The sequence below is a fragment of the Mesoplodon densirostris genome, chromosome 2 (genome assembly GCF_025265405.1).
Source record: "Mesoplodon densirostris isolate mMesDen1 chromosome 2, mMesDen1 primary haplotype, whole genome shotgun sequence".
NCBI classification, from domain to species: domain Eukaryota; kingdom Metazoa; phylum Chordata; class Mammalia; order Artiodactyla; family Ziphiidae; genus Mesoplodon; species Mesoplodon densirostris.
Genome location: NC_082662.1, coordinates 191,994,576 through 192,018,987, shown reverse-complemented (window position 1 = coordinate 192,018,987; position 24,412 = coordinate 191,994,576). Strand labels below are relative to the sequence as shown.

Sequence of the window (24,412 nt, the reverse complement as noted above, 5' to 3'; positions counted from 1 at the left end):
GCTCCCTGGAACATTCCTTGTGGTTCACAGTGTAAAGGGCAGCTTGAGGATGGGAACACATTCCCCGGTTGCAGCCCCCATGGTACCCTTGTTCCTCTCCAGGTGGATTTCCCCCTTTCTTGCTTCCAAGCATTTTATCCTCCTGACGTTTACACATGGACTTTCCTGCCCTTTCTTTGATCTTTGGCCATCAGGCTCATTTCTCCTGCAAACCCCGGGAGGCTCTGGGACCCCTCCTCGGGAAACATGAAGACAGGCACTGAGGGTCCTGGTCAGGAATGCAGGGCCATCCCTCAGCCCCCTGTCACAGCCTCAGCACTGCAGAGCCAGATCTGATCCAGGCAGATCCAGCAAGATCCAGGCAGATCCAGGGAGATCCAGGCAGATTCAAGGAGATCCAGGCAGATCCAGGCAGATCAAGCCTGGGAAGAGCCTTAGAGCCACCCCAGGCCCCTTGCTGGGCTTGTCACAGTCCAGGGTCCACAGAGGCTGGCAGGACACCCTTTCCAAGAACCTCTGTTTCTCTTACTGTAAATAATTTTCAACATTATCTTTTTATTAAAACAAACACAGGCATCTGTGAAGGAGAACGCGAAATTTAAACAAACTTTTATAATAAAACCAAAGACTTCAGAGCCCTGGGAGTGAGCGATCCTGACAACGCTCTGAGCTCCCGGGAGCAGCACGTCCCCTCTCTGCTGGCAGGGGCACCTCTGTGGGAAGCTTCGAGAGTGCGGAGCTGGTCCCAGCCCTCACTGCACACACACTAGGAAAACCGGGGTCTGGATCACGGTCACAGGGTCACCAAACTGGTTACTGCCCAGTGGTCACCTACGTGCAAAAGAGGTGAAAATAGCCCTACAACCTTCAGCCACTGGGGAGAGTGAGGGGGGCTGCTGTAAAGGGCCCAACGGGCAGTTGGTGCTCGGCAGTTATTTGTTAGTATTGATATCATTTATTCTCAGTCTTATTGGGATGTAATAGACATAGAGCACTGTGTAAGTTTAAGGTGTGCAGCATAATGATTTGAGTCACATACACCATCATCAGCATAAATTCGGTGACCATCCAACATCTCGTATAGCTAGAATAGTAAAGAAATAGAAAAATGTTTCTCCTTGTGATGAGACCTCTTAGGATTTCCTCCCTTGACAGGTTTCCTATGTAACAGACAGCAGGGTTCATTATCACGTTGTACGTTACATCCCTAGTACTTATTATCTTATACTGCAAGTTCGTACCCTTTGGCTGCCTTTATCCAGTCCCCCTCCCACCACCCCCTGCCTCTGGTAACCACAAATCTGGTCTCTTCATCAGTCTGTTTGGTTGTTTTTTGAATCACGATTGACCGACAGCACTGTTACCTCCTGGTGCACAAACACAGCGATTTGATACTTCTCTGCATCTCAAAATCCTCCCCATGATCTGTCTGGTTGTCACGAATATTATTTATTTATTTGGCCACGTTGTGCGGCGTGCGGGATCTTAGTTCCCCGACCAGGGATTGAACCGGGCCCTCGGCGTCCAGGGTGTGGAGCCCTAAGCACTGGATGGCCAGGCAATTCCCCATATTATTATTTTAAATGCTTGATGACGAGCTGAGACTCACAATACAAATTCAGCCCTGGTTCCTTCAGAGTGTCGTGGCCCTGATGATCCAAGGGCCTTGCTCTTCCTTGGGGGTCCGTCTCAGGCTGTGAAACAGCTGTGACCACCCCCAGGCGTGTGGACCACGTATTCGTCTGCGTCTTTCCTCCTCGACCCTCACGTTCCCTGTGCGCCTGGGCAGCTCCCGGCAGAACCTCAGGCCTGCAAGCACTCACTTTCTCCGGGAAAACTTCCTGACCATGTGCTCCCCCCAAGACAAGAATAAAGCATGCAGGGCGATCACATGGCCTCGTTTGCCTGGGACACTCCTGCTGCCCCAGTGTCGTGTAGACACATCCCTGTGCTCTCCACTCAGCAGCCTCCCAGGAGGCAGGGCTCAGGACACAGCTACCAGTTTACGAGGTGCTCCAAGACCCTCCGGGAGAATCCAGGCGTGGCTGCCTTTCCCTGGACCTTCCCTGAGGACGTTTCACAGCACAGGTTGGCTGGCCTCATTGGGGGAATCCATCAGCAGCCCCATCGCCCAGACAGGACAAACCCAGACCAAAGAAGGAAAGGCAGGAGTTTGCCTTTTTGTAAAATCTTGGGCAAGACTCCAAAGCTCCTCTCTCCGGGATCCAGGGAACTGAAGGGAGATGGGATAATCCCGCGAGACCGCCACCTCTGGACAGCGAGCCCATGGCCTCTGACCCTGATGTCTTTTGGCAACGTAACGGGCCTGTTGATTTATCGCTCACGCGGTGCAGGGGTGACCGGGAATTCTCCCGGGTTCTGCTCTTACATCTTGGCTGGGTCAGAGGAGAACGGCCACCCAATCTGCAAGAGATCCTGGTCGGTGCTCCCAGTCTTGGGGGACCCTGTTTGTATGGAGGGCCCGGCCCAAGGAAAGATGTTTCTTAGGGTAGAAAGTAAGAAAAGCCTAGATAAATATAATACTCCACTTTCTGGATTATGAGATGCTTGACTTTACTCCTGGAAGAGTTGATTCAGCCACCTGGGGCTTTAAATGAAGCCTGTGAGGGTCTGAGGCCTTGATACCTGTGCAGCCTGGAAGACGTGGCCGCTGCATCTGTGGGTGACCTGGGGGAGGGGCAACCAGCTGCCCAGCAGACCTGCCCCCAGTTCACTGCCTTGGGCAGAAGGAAGCTTCCTTCGCACAGAGACGCTGGAGCCCAAGAGAGCAGCAGAGAGTGACCCACATACAGGTGCACAGCGGGCACAATCACAACGAAAGGGACACCCAGGATCTGGGCAGGCCCTGCTCCGTCTGTGTCTGCATTCAGTGCAAATGGGGTAATTCAACCTGGAGGATGAGAGGGAGTTTCCTTTCGACTTAGAAATGCAGTGAACAAGCTACAAAAACTGCAAACTAGAAGGAAGTGCTTTGTCTCCCGAGGCTCTCCCAGTCCTGGGAACACCAGCGTCTCAGATTTTCCTGATTCTCCGGGTCCAGATCCACAAGGCCCCAAGGGCAGTGCGCCTTGATTGGGGCGGGCAGGACCGTGGGGGGAGAGGATGGCACCTTCCTTTAAAGCCCGGCTCTCTCTGCTCCCCACCGGGCCTCCTTCCCAGGGGCCCCCGGAAGCTCCTTCTCTCTCCAGAGCACTGGGTTTCTGAGCTGTACCTGCGTCCAGGAAAGAGATGTGAGCCTCTCCGCCCTCTGAGATGCCGAGAGCGGGCTTGCAGGAAGGGCTGGGAGGTGGCAAGGGCAGCCCACCCACCCGCAGCTGCCCCTGGGCAGCTTGGCGAGGCCCAGATAAAAGCCCAGCTGAAGCACCCACTCCTCAGAGCTGCTGTTTGGGGGTCGGAGGGGGGCTCCTTCTTTGGATAGCAGGGGAGATTGGGGAAAGCTGGGGGACAGAGCTGTTTGGGGGGGTTACACTCATTGAAGGGCACTGCTGAAGGCTTACTGAGCCCATACGATCTGTTCCCCCCGCCTCCCCGCCACCAAAACAAAAAACACTTCCCTCTGGATTATACCCCCTTCACAGATGCGGAACCTGAGGCCTAGGGGCGGGACCAGCTAGTACACGGAAGGGGCGGGCTCACAGCTTGGCCTGTCTTACCCGGCGCCCCACGTGACACCTGCCACCAGGACACCAAACGCGAGACTACCTCCCTTCCCCCCGCACTTTCTCTTGTGGCACAAGTTTATCAGGAGTCTTATCTCTTGGATCACGTGTGTTTCCACCCTCCTATTAGGCTGCCGGGAACCCCTGAGAAGTTCCAGGCACGTGTGAGCCGCTGCTTCCTCCGCGGCGGGGCGCACCGGGGGTCCCCAGAGCGCAGCCGGGACGCCTCGGGCCTGGGGGCCGCGCTGCGGGACTGCGCCGTGACATCAGCGCCGGTGCGGTGACATCGGCGCCGGTGTGGTGCAGTGTGCAAAGCCCACTGGTTGGCGTGGCCCGGACACGCCCTCCCCGAGCGGAACAAAACGCCGCGCGGGCCGGGCGCGCCCAGCCCCGCTTCCAGAGCGCTGCCGTGCCGCCCGCTCGCCCGCCCGCCGTCCGCCAACCGCCGCGCGCCCAGCCGCCGCCAGGTGAGTGCGCCCCGGCCCCGCCGCGCGCAGGGCGCCCCCGGCCTTCCGGCCCCGCCGCCGCCCGGGAAGCTGCGAGGAGGGTCGCAAGGAAAAGGGGCGGCCGGGGCCGGCGCGGGCCGCGGAAGTGGGGAGAAGTGGCGGCGGTTGGTTCTCTTTCCAGGAGGCGCGGGACTCCTCCCCGCCCCTGGCTCCCCGGGACACAAAGGGCCCCCACGTGCCCCTGACCCGGGACGGCCCGTCTCCCCACCACCTGCAGGTCCCGCGGCGGGACAATCGGCGATTCTGCGCGCGCACTGAACTCATTGTACAGCTGGGGATGAGGGCGGCCGTGCCACCCACCGCCTGCCCCCTGGACAGCGTGCCGCGGGCAGGGTGGGGGAACATCTAGGTTCAGGGCCCGCCTGAGGCAGCTGTGCCCCGAGCCCAGGTGTGAGTTTCACCCTTAGGAAAGGACCAGATGGCAGCCGTCCCCGGTCACCCCCCACCACGTTCACACCCCCCCTCGCCCCTTGCCTTGGCGCTGCGTGGGGACCATCACCCCAGCCTGAAGGAAGCCACGGTGTTTGGTGGCCTCAGTCCCTGAGGGCCGGGGAGCAGGAAGGGGCTGCTACCAGCACACTTGAAGCAAGCTGCAATATGTTACCCAACAAGCCGCCCCAGGCAGGCGTCGTATCTGCTCTCACAGGCCGCAGAATATTCTGCAAACGCCTGTCCCATTTGCTGTGCTCTAATCAAGATCTGGGTCTAGGCGGGAGGGTGCATGGGCTCAGCCCTTCCCTAGAGGCCTGGGCTCTGGCCACCACCCCTGCTCCTGGGTGTGGATGGATGGGCAGCCCCCTGCCAGCTGAGAGGGCTTCACCTGGGGATCCTGTCCCAGTGGCTCCGGGAGGTCCCGCGGGCAAAGTGTGGCCCTGACTGACCCTGAATACTCAGCCGACCATGGACAGGGGACTTCGCTTCTCATGCTCAGCTTCTTTGGGGGGTGGTACAGGGAGGGCATGACACAGGCCCGGAGCCCAGAGGGGCCAACTACTGTCTTGTCCCTGGGCCTCGCCCCAGCCTTTCCCCTGCCCGCGCCCCCCAGAAGCTGAGGTGGCTCTGTCAGCTCAGAGTGCAGCCTGGGGACCCCTCCCGGTGGGATCTGGGGACTGTTGTGCCCCTACTTCTGCTCACTTGCAGCCTCCTGATGTTCAGGGTGGGCTCGGGCTCTTTCCAGAGAGACTGTCCTTGTGGCTGGATCCAGCCCTGTACTGCCCACAGCCTCCCAGGGAATGGCCCAGTCCCGCGGGGAGGAAATCCGGGCGGGAGACAGGCAGGCGAGGAAGGAAGTTTATCCTGCAGAGGGTGTGCTGTGGGCCAGGGAGGGGCAGGGGCAGCGCTGCCGTGTGGAGGGTCTGAGGGGGCGAGAGGGACGCAGAGGCGAGACTGAAGAGCGGGCCCACCACCTCTGCTGCGGCGCTGCTAATAAAACGTGAAGCGCAGCAGGGCCACGGCCTTTGCCTCCGGGTGGTCCCAGCACCTGCCTTCCCAGCCCAGGTGTTTACTTTTCTCAAGGCAAACATTTGCCTGCTTGTGAGCTGGTGAGTCCTCCCTGGCCCCGAGTGTAGTGTTGGCACTTGGTTGGCGAGTGGTACATTTTTGGTGAATGAAGGGGGTAAGAGCGGGCGGCTCGCGGAGCTGCCCTACTGGACACATGTGAACCTTGCAAACGGGTGCTCTGGTGCCCGCCGGTGCCCCTGTGGGTGGGCTTGAGGCCCAGGTCGGGGAGGAGAGGGACTTTCTATTTACTCTGGGTCTCCTGGTGGGAAGGCAAACTGGGAAGGCTTTTTTGAGAGGCTGCTGGAATTTAGATATTTCTGTAAGCCGGCTTATTGTGAAAAGTTGGCTTGAAGAGGGCAGAGGAATCCTGCATTAAACATTCTGAGGTGCTGGTGAGAATAGAGGTCACCGGTTGCCACCACTCGGGCGTTCTGGCAAGTAAGAACTGGACAGCAAGCATCAGAGCTGGCCCTTCCCAGAGAAAACAGTAGGCAGATGTCTGTGCTTGTTGGGCCCCAGGGACTGGCCTGTATCCTCCACGTGTGTGTTATCTGGGGCAGTCTGTGAGGTGGGGAGGACGCTCCCCATTTTACAGACGAAGAAACTGAGGCTCAGAGGTGATGAGTAACTTGCTGGGGATTGCAGCTACCATTCAGACACAGGCAGACTCCTTGCAGACCCACGCCCAGTCATTCGCGTTACAAAGAGCTTTATGGTGGCTCATAAACTACTTAAGGAAGATGTGGCTTCGCCCGGTGAACGTGGATGGAGTCACGTTAGAACGCACAACCTCTAGGTCTTCCCTCTGCCGCATGGATGGAGAGGAGGAGGGGGCCCTTCTGGAAGTCGGGGCCTGGGTCCCAGGTGATATGCTTTCACCAGGTCTGATGCGTGTTTGAATTTTGGTGCCAGGTTTGCAGGAAAGAAAGGAAGCCTGGGAAAGAGCCTGCTTGAGGAAAAGACACACACACACACACACACACACACACACACTCTGGAGCTGGTGGGGAGGTTGGGGAGGTGCTGGATACCTGCAGGAGCAGCTTTGCTGCGTTCCAGCGGGCAGGAATTTCTGTGGTGGTGATGGGGCCGCACTACGCAGCTACCCAGGAATTTGTCTGACGTCAACACTCAGTGATTCCCATGTATGGTAAGGAGTGTAAACACCGAGGCAGCTAGCATTTCCACCTCTTCCCAGGGGCCGGAGGCACTGTCTGATTCCTGCAGCGACAGTGGATCACAGGCTCAGCCCTCGCCCGACCCACCAACCCCGCAAGGGCACCCTCCTCTGCAGTGCTTCCGGCTGTCTATACAGGAGCCGTGGGGGCAGGGGCTTCCCGAGACGTCAGCTGCAAACAGCCTGTTTTATAAGCTCTAAGGGCTCCTGGGTTTTTTTTTTTTCTTTTTTTTTTTTTTGTGGTACGTGGGCCTCTCACTGTTGTGGCCTCTCCCCTTGCAGAGCACAGGCTCCGGACGCACAGGCTCAGCGGCCATGGCTCACGGGAGCAGCCGCTCCGCGGCACGTGGGATCTTCCCGGACCGGGGCACGAACCCATGTCCCCTGCATCAGCAGGTGGACTCTCAACCACTGCACCACCAGGGAAGCCCCGGGCTCCTGGGTTTTGGTTTTGCTTTTTAGAAATTAATCCAGGAAAATCGTTCAGACTTCTCCAGCATGGGTAACCAATTGTCACTAAGGTGGCATCGTTCCAGATAAAAGCAAAGACACTTATCTGTTGGTTAGTCTGTGAGACCTTGTTATGATATAGGACTTCCTGTGACAGTGTGGAAATACTTAAAATGAATTCTAGACCCCATTTCTACCTTGGTTGACGTTTGGACTTCTGAAACCCGGGGGTGGAACGGTCTGTTATATGAGGCACTGGGGGGCAGGTACCACCCCAGCCCACAGCCCCACAAGGGCCTCCAGGCCTGGACTTGAAAAGACAGAACTCAGAGAGGGAGGGAGAGAGGGAGCCAGGGTGACAGTGGAGTTTTGGGAACCGTGGGCTCTGGAGGGATCGCAGCGCAGCGGTGCCGGCCAGCTTCTCCCAGAGGCTGAGTCACGTGCAGCGTTCCCAAGAAATCCCGTGAAGCTGAGGCCGGGCTTGTACCGCATGTTGGCCCTTCATCCCCCCAGCAGTGACCATTCCTTTCAAGGCAGGACCGTTTGCCAGGCTCTCAGATGGCACCTCTAAGACCTGGGCTCTGAACCCTGAGTGGCGGGTGCCCCCGACCCCTGCCTCTGCTGCCCTCCTGACGTGGGTGTGGGGAGGAAGGGCCTGAGCAGCGAGCTGCAAAGGGTGACAGCTCCCCTGTGTACCTGGCTGGATGCCACACAGCCAGGTGATTGCCAGTAGGCGGACACCTGATAGGTCTCCACCAGACTGCGTGGGTGGGGACCTCAACTCTGTGCCCAGAAGTCACCCTTTGGCCCTGGGGGGCAAGAGGTTTGGGAACAGGAGAGGTGAGGGTTTTCCACTGGAGAAATAAAGACATGGCATGCATTGTCAAGTCAAACCACTGATTTGAGGAGAGGAGGCCTTCCTCAGACGCTGGCAGCCAGCGGCTAAGGGTGGAGCATCTCTGAGATGGCTTCTGAAACTTGAAACCTGACCACACTGGACCGTCACCTCAGCCCGACTTCCATAAGATGTGGGGTGAACATGGGAGTCTTGCCCTGTGTCTGCTTCTCCCTCCGCTGCCCTGCGAGCCCCGTCTTGGGTCTCTGCTCTCAAGACAGAGGATCTGAGGAGATAGCTGCATGAGAAGGAGGGTACGGCACACCGAGCCGGTCACTCGTCGGAAGAGGTCAGTCCTGGGCTTCTAGCTTCCCACTGGCCCTGGATCCTGACATTCCCGGTAAATAGCTTCCCAGGTATGTCCAGCCGTTCAGCAGAAAGTTGAAGGCTGGTTCTCTATCGAGACTGTCGACATGTGAAGTGGGACGAACCAGACCTCTCTGGAGGAACCCACTGCAAACCCAGAGTGGCTGATGTGATCACAGGGACAGCAAAGCTTCTTGGTCACCCAGAGCAGAAGACAAAAGAGTTGATGTTAAGACAAGGCTCTGCTTGCATCTGGGGTGCGGGGGTGATTACACCCCAAGGAAGGGCGGGGCACTCGTCCCTAAGTCAGGGATTCCGGGTCCCTGTTTGGCTTGCTACTTCTCAGGCCTTGCTGCTCCCAGATGTGGCCTGACTGGGGAGGAGAGCGGACATCCGGCCCTCGTCTGGGCCCGTCCTGCGGGTGGTGGTCAGGAGTGAGCCTTTACAGCACACCAGGCCCTGGGCCATTGCTTTATCATTTCTTTCCTGATCCTCAGAACAACAGCTTAAGGAGTGAGTGGATGGTCCCATTTAGAGACACAACCATGTCAAAGCTCAGACAGGAAAGTCACTTGATCGTTCGGCTGGGAAGGGATGAATCCAGGTCCCTTTTTCCTGACCTCTGAACTGAGCCGTCTGAACTCTGACCCAGAGAACATCTCTCCTCCCGTCGGCTGCAGGGCCTCTGTCCTCAGAACTGAGAAGGCAGCTGAGAAGGAGCCGGGCGGCCCTATAGGAACTCCAGAAGGTCTGAGAAACAGTTTCCTTTTAAGGCAGTTGGGCCTCCTGTCCACGGAGTCTGGCTGACAAGAAGACGGGGCTGGTGGGAAGGAGGCGGCCGGGGCTCCCCCAGCTGAGACTCCCCCCGCCCACCCGTAGATCCCTCGGAGGGGTCCTCACGTGGGCAGGGGGAGGGGAACCTGTCCAAGGCGCCGGGCCCTGTCCCTCCTCTGGGCTCCCGAAGGGGACCCCCACCAAGTGGCCTGGCTGAGGAGTGGCCCAGCCGGGAGGCGCCCCAGGCAGATTTCACCCCTCCTGCCCTGCCCCTGGTTCCCTGGGCCCTGCTGGCTGTGGGCCCCTGACCCGGGGCCAGGGAGAACAAGGATGGCCTGTTGGATATGTGGGTCTCCACGAGGGAGAAGGGCTTTTGTGTCGGGAACAAAACACGGCTGGGAACGGCTCCCACCACGTGGTCGGGGAAGCCTCCTCCCTGGGGGTGTCCTAGGGGCTGGAGGACGTCCTCTGGGGGTTCAGGGGGTGGAAAGCAAGGGGAGGAAGGAGCCCGGGCGTCCTGGACGCCCCCCGAGTGCAGCCCCCCTGAATACGATGGCACCAGCACAGTGACTGGGTGGCTGGACCCGGCTGGGTCCCAGTTCTGCTTCCTACACCCTGGTGACTGCAGGGGGGGTGGCCCTGGCCTCCCCAGCCCTGTGTCTTCATCTGTGTCACGGGCGTGTCCCCAGCCTCAGGTCGCCAGGAGAAGTGGATGGTGTTTGCAGACTGCCCGGCGCACAGTAGGTCAGCAGGCTCGGGGCAGGCTGTCTGCCGGGTGCCGCGAGCAGGGGGTTGGGGGTCGCGTCTAGTCACCTCGTCAGAAAAGCCGCATGCCTCCGTGTGAACCAGAACCTCTCCCAGGGCTCCCCACCCAGTGGCCGTCCCGGTACCGCCCCGCAGGGACCGGGAGTCTCCAGGTGGCTCAGGGGTCTGGGCTCTGCCCTGAGCACCTCCCTGGGGTCACTCGGTGCAGCGGTGGCTGCCTGACTAGAACGGGGCTCTGCAGCGAGGGCGGCGTGGGGGACGGTTAGGCAGGCAGTACCGACCTTGCTTCTCCCACCCGACTGTCCTTCCTGGTTTGCAGCGCCCAGCTCTGGCTCAGCAGGGCAGAGGGGCCCGAGGAATGGCGGGGCCTCAGAGGCTGGGGATGGGGCTGGCCCTGGGGCTCCAGGAGCCGAGCGGGGCCGCGTGCCGTGAGAGCGATCCTGTCCTCTGGGGGTGTGGGATGTGCGCACGCCTGATGAGCTGTGGACGGTGCAGAGCCCGGAAGGGGAAGGCTGGCCCGTCCAGACCCACGGAGGTGAGGACGGTGGGCGTCCGCCCTGTCCAGAGGGCTTCCACATGCGTGGCCCCAGGCTGGGCAATTCAATCACCAACCCTGAGGATGTGTGAGGGGCGGGCGGTGTAGCAGGAGACAGAACTGGGAAGGTACTCCGGGCAGGCTCTCAGGGTGAGGAGTGAGCGTCCCCTTTGGTGCCAAGAAGGTCTGCAGGGGCGCGGGGTGGGGGGTGGCTTCCTCCTGGGACGGCTGGTCCCCCCTGGAACCACAACCCCGGAGCCCATTGCTCCCCCTCCTCACTCAGGGGAGGGGGGCTTGCTTCCAGGACGTTCTCTCTGAAGATCAGGATGTTTTCTTCTCCAGAGCTCCCAGAACTCCCTTCTGTCTCCTTGGCCTGAAATGCATAGCTGGCCCATCCCCAAGCCCGTAACCTGGGCTGGTCAGCTTAGGTCCAGGCCATGTGCCCTGGCTGAAAATCAGGGTGGTTCCCAAGGAGAAGGGGACTGGAGCGTGGTGCCCCCTCCAAGGGGGTCGTGGGCCAGCTGAGTGAAGTGAGTGGGAAGAGGCCTGGAGAGGCAGGGGTGTCAGGGTTTGGGGTGAGCAGGTAAAGGGGGCACAGAGCAGGTGCAGCCGAGAGAGGAGGAGAACTTCTCCCCGTTCTAGGGTTTGGGAGAAGATTCCTCAGTGCTGGAGAGAATGGTTGGGGTTCCAGCAGCAAAAAATGGACAAGTCAGGAAAAAGAACAAGTTAGAGAGAAAAGGTAATGAGTTCAGGTGGCTCGTGTTGAAATCAAGGTGCTCATGGACCATCCAGGTGGAGGTGCTCCCGTGGCACCGGGTGTACGAGCCTGGGCTCAGGGCAGAGGTCAAGGTCAGCGATGAATGGAAGTCCTTGGCAGGGGTGGCCTCAGGTGCAGTGGGACCAAAGGAGACTCGGGGGAGAGAGGGACCAGGGTGGGAGCAGAGGAAGCCCAGCCTCCAGGACACGGGAGGACAGAGCAGAGGCCATGAAGAGTGACTGACCAGTCGCTCCGACAGAGCCTTGCTGGAGGTTCCCACGGTCCCGATAATATTCCGGCCTGCGTCCTCGGAAGCTGGTGTCCCCAACACCCCTTCCCCACGTGGAGCCCGCACACACCCACTGAGCATTGTGAGGGCCTCGGGCTCTGCAGAGATGGAGGGCATGGACCAGCTGTGGCTCTCAGTATTAGGGGAGCCGATTTATTGAACACCTGTGTGCCAGGTGCACACACCTGTACAAACACATGTGTGCAGGGGACTTGGTAGTGAAACTTGACTGGACCTCCTTCTTGAGCGGAGGCCTGTGTCCACTGTCCGGGGGAGAAGAAATTTTCCTCCACCCTCCTAGCTTCTTCTGACTGGAAAAAAATTAAATTGACACGAGACAGATGGACAGGAGAAAATCAAAGTTCAAGAACATGTCTACATGGGAGAGGCCCAGAAAACCTGAGTAACTCCCCGAAATGGCTGAAACCCTCCCCTTAAATACCATCTTCAGCTAAAGACAAAAGAGGAAGTTGGGGGTAGTGGTTAGGGACCTCAGAGGGGACGAAGGCAATTTACCTGGAGATGGAAAAGCAAATGCTTGGTGAGCGAGTGTTTGCCGAGCCAGCAGACACAATGGGACAGAGTGGACTCTGGTCTCCAGGCCCTGCCGACCCTCGCAGCACACCCGGCCCGTGTTCTTTGCAGAGATCTCTGGCTATACCTCTGTTTGGGGAACGGGCCCTCTATCGAAATTCTTTTAGGCAGTTGGGGGAAGGTCAGTTTCTTCCTGAGTCTCTTGGGCCTTGATTGTTTTCAGCTTGAAATAATCTGCAGGACAGAGAGACGTTTGGGGATGGCAAGTTTTGTCCCTACACTGCGTCAGATGGGAAGCTCCGGGCGGTGGAGACCACGTCCCCTCTGCCCTTGACCCCGACTCTTTAGCTGCCGGAACGTCCCTGGTACCAAGAGGGTGGGCTCTGGATGCCCCATGCCTGCGTTCGGCGTTTCCATGACGCATATCCCGGGGGGGTTGCCTCTCCCCTGCCCACCCTCCATTTCCCAGCACCCTGAGTCCTACTCACCCCATCACCCATCTCGTACCCGCAGTCGCCGGCGCACCCCATAGAGTCCCCCACCCCCGCCCTGTGCACTTCTGTCCAAAGAGCTGGAAGGGTCGCTGTCCCCTGGCAGCCAGGCACCTGTTGAGAGTGGTTGAGGTGGGCCTTCCCTGGCCTCGGGCTCTGCGGGCATCTGTGTGTGTGCCGCTCGGGCCCTGACCTGCAGTGTCGTCTCCCCTGTGCCTTGGACTCTTGCACTAATAGTCGTCACCGCACACTCAGCACGTGCCAGGCACTGAGCCACGCCTTTGACACGCCGTGTCTCACTGAATCCCCGGAGATGATCTATGAAGAAGCTTTTGCTTTTATCCCCGTTTTACAGATATGGAAATCAAGGTTTAGAAAGACCAGCTACCTTGTTCAAGGTACACACAACCAGTGAGTGGCAGGGCCAGGACTGGACCAAACCCATCTGGCATCAGGACCCCAGCTCAGAACCAATACCTAGAGCATCTCAACGTTGTCCCAGGCCGCCTCCTCCGGACTCACCTGGGTGCTTGTTAAAAATTCGCGTTCTTGTACCTCATCCTCAGAGGTCATGATTCATCAGGTCAGAGTTGGCGCTGGAAAATCTGATTTTGCAAAAGCCCCCCACCTCCCCCCATTCTAATGGACTTTTAACTGTGCCTTGTGTGCCTGCCTCCTGCTTTGTTTTTGGTTTTGGTTTTTTTTTTTTGCGGTACACGGGCCTCTCACTGTTGTGGCCTCTCCCGTGGCAGAGCACAGGCTCCGGACGCGCAGGCTCAGCGGTCACGGCTCACGGGCCCAGCCGCTCCGCGGCATGTGGGATCTTTCCGGACCGGGGCACGAACCCGTGTCCCCTGCATCGGCAGGTGGACTCTCAACCACTGCACCACCAGGGAAGCCCAAGAATGGTTTTTGTGTGTGTGAGCTATATCTTATATACAAAAGAGCGTATAAAACCTGCATGTGTAGTTCAAAGAATAATTACAAATAATTTTGTAATTGTACAAAATTACAAAGAATAATTACAAATAATTACATGTGTGGTGATCACCACACATGGCTGGTGCCTTAGCAGCCCCCTGGGTGGCCCCCTTTGAGGTCACAAATCTAAGACAGTAGTTTGTGATACTCATTCCATTGCTTTTCTTCATAACTCTCCCACCCATGGGTCCCTCCCTTGACGATAGAATTTTGCCTGCTTGCGGGCCTGACACAGATAATTTGTGTTTTATGAGTTCTACCGTATCTGCTTCTTTTGCTCCAAATTCATCTTGGTGAGATTCATCCATGTGGACGCACGTAGCAGATGGTTCGTTGTTACTGCTGTTATGGCCTGTATCTTGTGCTTGCGTGTATCCTTTAGACTGCCGGGCACGGGGCTGAAAACACAGCGGTTGCTCAGCGATGACCTGTGGGCTCTGGGGTGGGAAGCCCCCAGGTTGCCGTTCAAGGAGGGCTCTGCCCCCCCAGCTCCCCCCTCGGCCTCTGTCCCTGGTTTTTCTGTTGTGGGCCATCTCCGTCTCCATCTCCCCGGGGAATTAATTCCAGTTTCTGCGTCCACTTTCAGAATGCCGAACTGGGGAGGAGGTAAGAAGTGTGGGGTGTGCCAGAAGGCGGTGTACTTCGCTGAAGAGGTTCAGTGCGAAGGCAGCAGCTTCCACAAATCCTGCTTCCTGTGCAGTGAGTACGCACCCCTCCCAGGCCCTGCTGTTGCCATGGGGACCGGATGGGCCAGTCAACACCCCGGGAACTGGCCCCCCGGAACTGGGAGGTAAACAGCTTGACATTTGGCTGGCACGCAGCTGGGCGGGGAAGCACTTCAGGGCCTTTTTGTTCCTCAGAAGCTGTTTTCTAAGGGAAGGGCGTGAGCTGGCCCGAGCTGGAGGGGTGGCGGAGGCTCAGGGGCTGAGTGCCGAGCAGCGAAGACTCCTCGGCCGGGAAAACTTCCCGCTCACTCTCCCTTCTTTCTCTCCCTGCCACGATCCTGGCGTTTAAGAGGAAGACACTTTTAGCCCAGAGTTTCATCAGTCTTTGGACCCAGATTACCCCTTGTTCAATGGCAACAGAAATCACAGATGCAGAGGACAAACCAGTGGGGAGGGGGAGGGCAAGAGAGGGGAAGGGGATTAAGAGGTCCAAACTACGATGTGTCAAATAAATAAGCCACAAGGATATAGTACACAGCACAGGGAATTGAGCCAGTATTTTATAACAGCTATCAGCGAAGAACTTTAAAAGTGGTGAATCACTATGTTGTACGCTTGACACGTATATAATACTGTCCATCAACTATATTTCAATTAAAAAAACATTTTGTCAAGGCAGCAGCCTCAGGGGCAGCTGCGTCTAGGGAGGAGCTGGGCTCTCCCCCACCCCACCCCCCACCCCCCACCCCCCACTCCCACCCCTGCAGCTCGAGGCCTTTCCCCGCACTTCCCATCCCCGCCTGACAGTCTGGAATAAGAGGAAGAGACCCGCTGCTGCAATCACAGCCTGGATGAACAGGAAGCCAGGCAGTGGCCGCCATCCATCCGGGAGCTGTCGGGTGGTCCGGGGGATGCAGGGCATGCAGAGGCCGCGGTGCTGCACTGGCCACGGCCCGGGAAGTGGCGGATGGAGGGAGCCTCCCCCTTTTCCTGAGTGACGGGGTTCCTTGCGACAGCCGAGGTTCTGGGTTAGAAGAAGAGGTGACCTGCGTTTTCCTGGAGCCCAGACAGAGGGGGAGGCAGGGAACTGTGGGGTTAAGCTCTAGGTTTCAGAACCAGTTGGTCAGGGTTTGGATGTGAATTCTGTTTTTGTTCTCTGCGTGGTGATGGGCAGGTTACTGGATCTCAGCGTTACAGGATAACAACACCTACGTCACGGCGGCAGGGGGATGGGGGGTGAGGATTAACAGGGGAGGGGCTCGGAAAACAAACAGAGCAGTTGGAGCAGTTGTGAGTGTTCAGTAAATGACAGCAGCTCCCTGACACACACACACACACACACACACATACATACACAATGCTCACATACATACACACACATGCTCACATACATACATGTACACACACCACACACATACATACCACACACACACATACATGCTCACATACATACACCATACATACCACCACACATACACACACCACACACATACACACACACACACAATGCACAGACACACATGCTCACATACATACACACCACACATACACACACCACACATACACACATGCTCACGTACACACACACACATACAACACACACCACACACACACACACCACACACACACACACACACACACACACACACACGCGGCCCTGGGGGATCCCCAGCAAGATGGTGTGGCTTGAGGACCTCGCAACAGCGGCTGACATCTCAGCCTGTCTGGGAGGTCTGGGAATCGGGCCCGTGCCCCCGGCTTCACACGAGCAGAGTCGGGAGAGCTTGGCTGCGTTGCTTCCAGGAGCTCGTGGTCCAGAGCAGGGTCCAGACAGGCCAAGGGCCACCTGCTCCCTAGATGAGCATCAGATCCCACCTGCTGTGGGTGGAGCAGCCAGAAGCCCCGCCCCATGCAGCCACTGAGACTGACCAAGGGCTGCGGGTGGCCAACAAGCTTGGGTGGGGCCTTTGGCGTCCAGCCCGGAGGAGGCCACCAACAGCAGTGTCATGTAATCAGCAGTTCTCTGCACTCAGGACTTTCCGAGCTGTTTAGTTTTTTCAGAGGGAATAAGAGGGTTTGGCTCTGGCCAGGGAGAGGGTCCAGACTGCTGGCCCCAAGGACCCCTCTCTGCCCTCAAATGTTGCTTTAATCACGGGCTGAAATGGGCCAGCTGGGCAGGGAGGCCTGCAGGCCTGCCTGTGGAGGAGTGGCCGCTGGCCGGGAGGTCCAGGGAAGCCAGGAATGCGGGGCGCGGGGGGCGGGGTACAGGAAGGAAGTGCAGGCCCGGGGCAGGGGTGGGGTGTGGAGGACCAGAAACAGTTGTGGGAGGTCAGGCTGGGGAGCAGGGCGGGGAGGGCTGCCGTAGGACTACTAACAGCTATAGGTCAGCCTCCTGTGTCTCTGCGGTCTCCGGCTACCGCGGAGTTCCTGGGCACTGGAGCTAGAGGATGTCCCCAGTCTGAGCATCTTCACAACCTGCTGATTCTCGGGGCCTAGAACAGCACCGGGCGCGCAGGTGTGCTTACGAGTGGAAGGAGGGTCACTTCTCTTTCAGTGACGTGGGCCTAAGTGTCCAGCTGGAATCAAGAATGCAGGATCACCCTCAGAATCAGGGGACCTTCACTCCAGAGGCAGAGAAAGGCCAGCAGGGTGTGGGCCTGGGTGGCATCAGGGACCTCAGCCCCTTGCTGGCCAGGCCTGGGTGAGTCCCAGAGAGAAGGTCCTCTGACCGTCCTGGTGCTTGCCTCTGGTTCCTACTCAGGTTGGCATCCACGATCCCTTTCCTGGTGCCTGGGCTACGCAGGACGCTGCCCTAGACGGTCGGAGAGAGCAGCCTCCTCCCTGGGCTCGGCGCGCAGGGTACAGCCTGGTGGTCTGAGGAGGGGCCGCCAGTCCCCATCCACAGGCATGCCTGCTCTGCAGGGACCTGCCCCGAGGCTGCTGCTTCTCCGAGCTGTGACGGCTCCCACCTGGGGCAGGTCAGCCCTGTGGGAAAGCAGAGCAGGTCTGGCCTCTCCCCGAGGTGGCAGCTGCTGGAACTGGGCTGCTCCCCAGAACCCGGAGCACCGGGGTGCTCTCAGAACCCCGCACGCCCCCAGCACCAGCCTCCCTCACCCGCAGGCTGTGGTCCCATGCCCGGCCCACCCGAATGGGCTTCTGGGCTGGCAGGGAAGAATCAGGCCCGGAGGTCAGGCTGGGCTCCAGCCGGGCCCTGCTGCTGGCTGGTTCTATGAGCTGGAACTTTTCTGTGGGCCCTGGTTTTCCTTCCAGAAACAGAGAATTACTCTCTGTCTTGGGGTGGGGTGAGGGGGCCCTGGTCTCTCACCTGGGGCTGCCTCTACCCTGTGGCATCCGGAGTACATTTTCCCAGCAAATGCACACAACCAACCCGTAATTAAATTTTTCTGTTTGTTTGGTTTTTGCTTAACATGGTTTGGTAGAAATTGATTTAGGCCTTCCTTCAAAATTCCCCTTAGTGGAGTTTCTGGAGGAGTCTACAGGTGCCCAGACTGGACCGCGGTGGAGGGCAGAGGCCAGGGCCTCTGGGAGAACAAGGCAGAGCGGAAGTGGCAGCGAGGTCGGGGTGTCCCCCTGTAGAAGCTGGGGCTCAGGCAGGGGGCCGTCTGGAGGGCTCAGTCGTAGACCCTGCAGTCTCCTCTGGGCTGAGCCCCTGGGTCTCCTGCTGGCAAGGTCGCTCCGAGGAGACCTCTGCTCCTCTCCGTTCTGTCTCACTTTCTGCCTCCCCTCTGGTCTTGGAATTTCCAGGTCCGCTTGGGTCTTACGGGAAGCAATTCCAGGCCAACTTCCCACCCAAGAAGGAATGTTGGAGCCCCACCCCCTGCTGTTCCTGGGAGCCAAGCCCTAGGGAGGCGGTGGGAAGATCCATATTTGGGTCGCCTGAGTGCCTGAGTGCCGTAAGGACGTGGGGATCTCAGGGGCAGGACCAGAGGGTCCTTATTTAGTCTGAAATCTCCAACCTGAGCCCTGGGGGCAGAGAGCCGGCCTTTAAAGGCAAGGGGATGGCTGGGAATTCCCTGGCGGTCCAGTGGTTAGGACTTGGCACTTTTACTGCCAAGGGCTCAGGTTCAGTGCCTGGTCAGGGAACTAAGATCCCGTAAACCACACAGCGGGGGGGAAAAAAAATCTGAAGGCAAGGGGATGGCAAGCTGGCCAGAGCTGAGTGGAGCACCTCTTTGCAGGGAGGAGAGGCCGGCTCCTCCAGGGGTTCCCCGGAATCCATCTTCAGAAGCACGTGTTTGAGGATGTGGTCCAGGTGGACACACTGAATCCCAAATCTGGGGACCTTCGTGGGACCCAATTAGAATCATAGGACAAGACCTAAAGAAGCAGTGGAAGTCGGGTCTCTTGAGAGAAGGACTTGGGGTTGGAAGCCGATGATATTTGGAGGCCTGACCCCCCTCCTTGTGTTCCCATGGCACTAACTGTATCACACTATAGGAGCAGCGGACGTTTATGATGGCCTACTGTGCACAGGGTACTGTGCTAAGTACTCCCCGGGTGAGGGCTCATTTAATTCTCACAGCTACCTTTTGGGGGGAGGCTGTCATCCGCATCTACCAGTGGACACGTGGGCTGGGAAGGGGCGGGGAGAGAGATTGGGCTCTGGGCAGCTGACTCTACATGACCCTGGGCTCTGAACTGTTTTACTCTGGGTCGCCGGGCACAGCCCTGCTCTGAGATCCACAGGAAGATACAGGCGGCCCGCAGGCTTTCCAGTTTATCCCATTCCAGCCTCTTAACCTTGGAGTCAGGAAATTCCTCCCAGCATCTGACCTCAGTCCCTCCCGTGGCAAAGTGGTTCTGAGAGAAGCAGTTGCAGATCTCGCCATCATCGTGTTGAGCACAACCTGTCTCTCATTTCAGAGCCCGCCATGCCAGGCGCTTAGTAAATATTGCCCGTGCCCTCTGGGAGCATCACTCCCCCTACACCCCTGCCCCCAGGCCTGTGGGGTGTCCCTTCTGGATCCCGTCGCTGGAGGCAGGAAAGCCCTGCCCTTCGTCCTGCCTTTCTTCTTTTCCTCTTCGGTCGGGACACGTGACCTCTCTCTGTCAAGGGCAGAGTGAAGGTCCAGCAGGCTTCCTGGGGCTTTGGGGGTCAGTCTAGGCTCTTGGCTTCGGAACCCGGGGACTTCTGAGGGCACAGAGGACCAAGGACGGCCCATGCGGTTCCTGGTGGGGGGCGGCTCGGCCAGCATCCTTAGACCCCCTCCTCTCTCCTCCCAGCTCCCTGGCCATCCTGACCCCTGTCACCAGGCTCCTGAAAGATCGGGATATTATGTGTGCGGGGTCCCAGAGAGCTTCGGCTCTTGGGGTGCTTGCAGCGACCCGACTCCCCGTACCCGCTTCCCCCTGCAGTGGTCTGCAAGAAGAACCTGGACAGCACCACCGTGGCCGTGCACGGCGAGGAGATCTACTGCAAGTCCTGCTACGGCAAGAAGTACGGGCCCAAGGGCTACGGCTACGGGCAGGGCGCGGGCACGCTGAGCATGGACAAGGGGGAGGCGCTCGGCATCAAGCACGAGGAGTGAGTACGCCCCGCCCAGGCGTGGAAGCACCTACTGTGTGTCAGGCCAGCCAGAGGAGCGGGGGTCCAGCAGGGAACGAAACAGGCCAGGCTCTTCCCCGTACTTCCATGGGCGTCAGAGCTGGGAGGGGCCCTAAGAATTCCTGAGTCCCGTCTCCTCTTTCCACAGATGAGAAAACCCAGCCGGTCTCGGTAACTTGCTGGGGGCCCCTACAGCCAGGGAGTGTGCGAGCCGGACCAGCTTGCACCCCTGCTCACGGGGGCGTCAGTTCCCTTCCCCGGAATCACGGGGTGTCACTAGGTGCCCAGCACCCACTGACCACTGACCTGCTGTGAGTGGAGGTGCTGGCGGTCAGCCTGCCAGCTCCTTGGCCCTGGGGTGGGGGGGGATGGACGGAAGTGACGGATGAGTTCCCACATTTCGGCCAAGGTCACTGCCCCAGTGGGGGTGGTCGGTCAACAGATTTCTCCTGGAAAGACTCTCATAATCGGCCGGCCGAAGGAGGGGGGGACCGAGGAGGGCAAGTCCTAGCAAACGAGGTGTTCTGTGACTCCGGTGTTTTAACTGGGGGGCTGAGCGAAGTCTGACATGCCGGTGAGGGTGACATTGTGCCGGCCCTTGGTGTGTCCATCTGTAAAGTGGGAGGTGAGCCTACAGGCCCTGGCAGCCGCGGCCTTGTAACAGGCTGGGCCAGGTGGAGGCGGGGTGGTGCCCACACGGTGCCAGACCCCCGCCCGTACTGCTGCCTGTATGTCACGTCACTGCACGTCCTTCCCCACGCAGGGGCCCCAGCCACAGGCCCGTCACCAACCCCAATGCGGCCAAGTTCGCCCAGAAGATCGGCGGCTCTGAGCGCTGCCCGCGGTGCAGCCAGGCCGTCTACGCCGCCGAGAAGGTGATTGGTGCTGGGAAGGTAAGGCGGCTGCTGGGCCAACGGGGGGTGCGGGGACGGGGGCCGGAGCTCTGCGAGTGCGACCCTAGCTCTGCTCAGCCAGCCCGAGCCCCGGGCTGCAACTCCCTCCCTTCATTTCAAAGCCCCACCATGAAGGGGGAACCTTTGTCCCCTGCTTGCTTGTCCCCTGTGCCTTCCGGTCTCCAGGGGGCTGAACCCCTCCCCGATCGAGTGTAACAGCCTCACCCCTGGTGGAACTGATTTTTAAGCGCCTACGGGCACTTCCTAGGGAGCTGCCAATCTATGGGTGTCTCTAGAATCAGGGGCCGCAGACCTCTCAGGGTGCGTGGACACAGCCCTGAAAAGAATATGCACACTTTTGTGGGATCCTGTCTCTCCCTGGGAAGACGATCCATAGCATTCGTCAGATTTTCAAAAAGATTTATGATCCAGAAATGTTAAGAACCACTTGAAAATCCACATACATCCTGTTTCAGAGGATGTGGACTCAGAAACCCACCCATGTCCCCGCAGGGCAGAGCTTCCCAAGGTTCAGGCCTATCACAGCCTCCTGGGAGGCAATCTTTTCTAACTGCCTCGCCTGCCCCTCCCCCTCAGTATTCCGATAGTCGCCGCCCAGGTCACCAAAGCACAGTGGGGTCCCCTCCCTCAGAGAGGCTGTGGGCAGGGGTCAGGATTTGCAGCCTGGGACCAGCAGTCGGGGACCACTGAAGAGGCATATTCAGGATGGGTGCCCAGAGGGGGTTTCTGGACCTTCACACGAGGCTTGGCCAGGCTCACAGGGTCAGGTGTGCAGCCACGGGGCCTGGAGCCTGTCTGCAGCTTCTCTGGACCTGCGTCTTGGCCTCCGAGGCTTTTCAACCTTGAGGAGGGGCCGGGGGCGGGGGTGGATGGGGAACTCACACGTAGGACAAGTCTAGACCCAGCACTGGTGCCTGCTGGGGGGCTGGGGGCGCCGGGGTCTGGAGGCAGGAGGCAACATGTGCGGGTCTGGCTGTCAGGAAGCCAGAGGGCATGCAGTGGCTGTCAGGAAACCGGAGGGCACGCAGTTTCCTTTCTCATCTCCACCCCAGGCACGGGCGGCCGTTCGAGGGAGTCTCTTTGTCCTTAAAAGGCCTTGTTTTGTCCGGTCTGCTGCTGCCGGCCTCTGGCTTTCCCGGTTCTGCAGAGCTGTCGTCCGCTTGGCTGCGCTGCCGGAGCTGGTGGCTGATCTGGGTTTGGCAGGCTCCCGCCAGGGGTGCAGACCCAGGCCACCTTCCCCAGGGAGGCTGTTAGCTGTGCTGCCTGTGAGCTCCTCGTAGAAGCACTAGGGGCTTCTGTGGCCCCCAGGGAACGAGGCTCCTGGGCCTTTCCCTGCAGGTTCAGCGCAGCTCGTGGACGCTTTCTGCTTCCAGTGGTGCTGGGCGCCTCCTCTGTGCCAGGCCCCGGCCCAGCTGCGCCACCCCTCCTGCCATGGTGACGGCCTTTGGGCAAACCAGGCACCTGTTCTAGGATCCAGAGGCCTGGCGGATCCTGAAAGCCTGCCCTGTGGCCAGGCTGCGTCTGTCTGGTCCTCACATCCGGCTGCGAGGGCGGCAGCGGTCTCCCCGTGAGGTGTGAGGAGGCCGTGCACCTGGAGGTGATGCTAGGGCAGGTCCGGAGCCCTCGCCCGCTCCAGTGGTCCCGGGCAGGATGGTCCGGATGAGGCTGGGCCGGCCCTGACGGTGGGAGCTGGGGAGCGGCTGCCTTGGCGGTGGTCCCACCCCTTGCCTGCTGCCGCTGCCCACCCAGCGCTTTCTCCAGGAGGTGGGGTTAGGGTCCCTCCAGCAGCGGGGCTGGTCAGGCTTCTCGAGTGCCTTCATCACATCTAGGGGAACGGCTGGGGGGCAGCCCTAACTGCTTCCTTCCCTCCCCAGTCCTGGCATAAGTCCTGCTTCCGGTGCGCTAAGTGCGGCAAAGGCCTCGAGTCCACCACCCTGGCCGACAAGGATGGCGAGATTTACTGCAAAGGTGGGTGGACCCTCCCCCACGTCTTCCCTTCCTGGAGGTCTGAGGGGCAGAGGGCTGAAGGCCTTGCTAGACCCCTTCCGGGCCTCCGAGTCCGTTCCAGAGCGTCTAGTGAGACCCTTTCCCGTTAGCGCTGAGGGGGAGCCCGGGGGAGGAAGTGACTTGGCCAGAGTCACGGGCAGATCGGGGCAGGCTGGGGCAGAGCCTGGGCTCCAGGCTCCCGGCCCAGAGCTCTGGCAGCAGATGACACTTCTCCCGGGATTTCAGACGCAGGGGAGTGGCCACACCGTGGAGCTGTTGGAGTTGACGTGGAGGGGGCAGCGCTGGTGGGCTTCGCTGCTCCAGGGGCCCGGCCAGGCGCTGCGGTTGCGGGAGCTATGGTGGGAGGGCCGGGAGGTGTGGCTGGGGGCGTCCTCACCCCTCTGTTCTCTCTGCAGGATGCTATGCTAAAAACTTCGGGCCCAAGGGCTTCGGCTTTGGGCAGGGAGCTGGGGCTCTGGTCCACTCTGAGTGAGCCTGCCCGTCGCGTGCCCAAGCCTGTGCCTCTCATCACCACCCCCTCCTGGCAGCCTCACGACCTCCACGATCCGTCCTCCCTTCAGCCCTGCACGCGTCACTAAGGACTTGAACTGGGCTGTCTGGCTCCCTTTGCTTCGGGCGTCTGCCGGAGGCCTCACCCCTCCAAGGCGCTGCCTCCGCCTGGGACCTGCTGCCCATCACTAGCAGGAGGCCTTGGGGCTCTGGGTCTCCCCCTGGGCCCACACACCCCTGTCCTCAGCCTCTGAGCTGCATGTCCGTCATCAGTGGAGCCCAGCAGGCAGGGAGCAGGACCGGGTGGGGTGGGAAAGGCTGTGCTTCTTGTCGGGGAGAGGGCTCCCTGGGGTCCCTCAGAGCTGGCCTGGGGAGTCCCAGCTCAGGAGTTCCTGGGGGACACACAGGCAGGCGCACACCACAGGGGCCACCTGCCCTGCTCGGCCTGGTGCCTTTGAGACTGGAGGCAGGTGTCCCCCCCTACTCGGGCGGAGAGCAAGCCAGGTCTAAGGGCCCCAGAGTCAGGATGTGGTATGGCCTCCCCAGGCTCGAGGTCCCTGTGGGAAGGGGACCCTAATGAAACACTCCAACATCGCTGCACTGTCAGAGGCCCAGACCTGAGGGTGCATAACTCTGCCCCCAGCCCTGGGTCCTGAGGCCAGGGCTCTGTCCTTAGCACGCTTGCCTGACCCTCAGATGTGGAGGGAGGTACACGCAGCCTGTCTTCACCTGGACACCCTTCCCCTGCCCCCAGCCTTCTCCAGCGACCCCTCTCTGGCCACGCCACCCAACCCTTCCAGGCCCCCAGGTCCAGAGCAGCAGGAGGGTGGGGAGGGGCCAGGCCCCGCTGCCCCCCAGGGATGGAATGGGGCTGCCCTCTGGGCCGTGGGCTGCAGCGCGGGCTGTACTCAAGCTGATTCCACACCCAGTCAATAAAGCTGTCAGAACAGAACTCTGGTGCCCTGTCCCGTTTTGGACCCCCGTGGGGCTGGGAGGGGACTTGATGGGAGCAACCAGAAGTTAGCAGGAGGTCGGGTGGAAGGAAAGTGGCCGCTTCCTGCTTTGCTGGGGCTGCTTCCTCCCTAGCGTCCTTGGAACTGAACCCGCTGTCCCGGAGTGACCCGGCCAACC

General features: G+C 59.7%; 1 protein-coding gene across 2 annotated transcripts; it reads left to right on the top strand.

The window, feature by feature from the left end:
- The first annotated feature begins 4,035 nt into the window (after positions 1-4,035).
- Positions 4,036-24,233, top strand: CSRP1 (cysteine and glycine rich protein 1). 2 transcript variants are annotated; one of them, XM_060091494.1, is made up of 6 exons: positions 4,036-4,147; positions 14,227-14,339; positions 19,682-19,763; positions 20,635-20,764; positions 22,660-22,753; positions 23,188-24,233. In XM_060091494.1, exons 2-6 carry the CDS (start codon positions 14,228-14,230, stop codon positions 23,262-23,264), a joined length of 495 nt encoding a protein of 164 aa, XP_059947477.1. In that variant the 5' UTR covers positions 4,036-4,147; position 14,227; the 3' UTR covers positions 23,265-24,233. The 2 variants fall into 2 exon arrangements, with proteins under 2 accessions (XP_059947477.1, XP_059947476.1); XM_060091493.1 differs by having other exon boundaries at positions 19,682-19,850.
- The last annotated feature ends 179 nt before the right edge of the window (positions 24,234-24,412 follow it).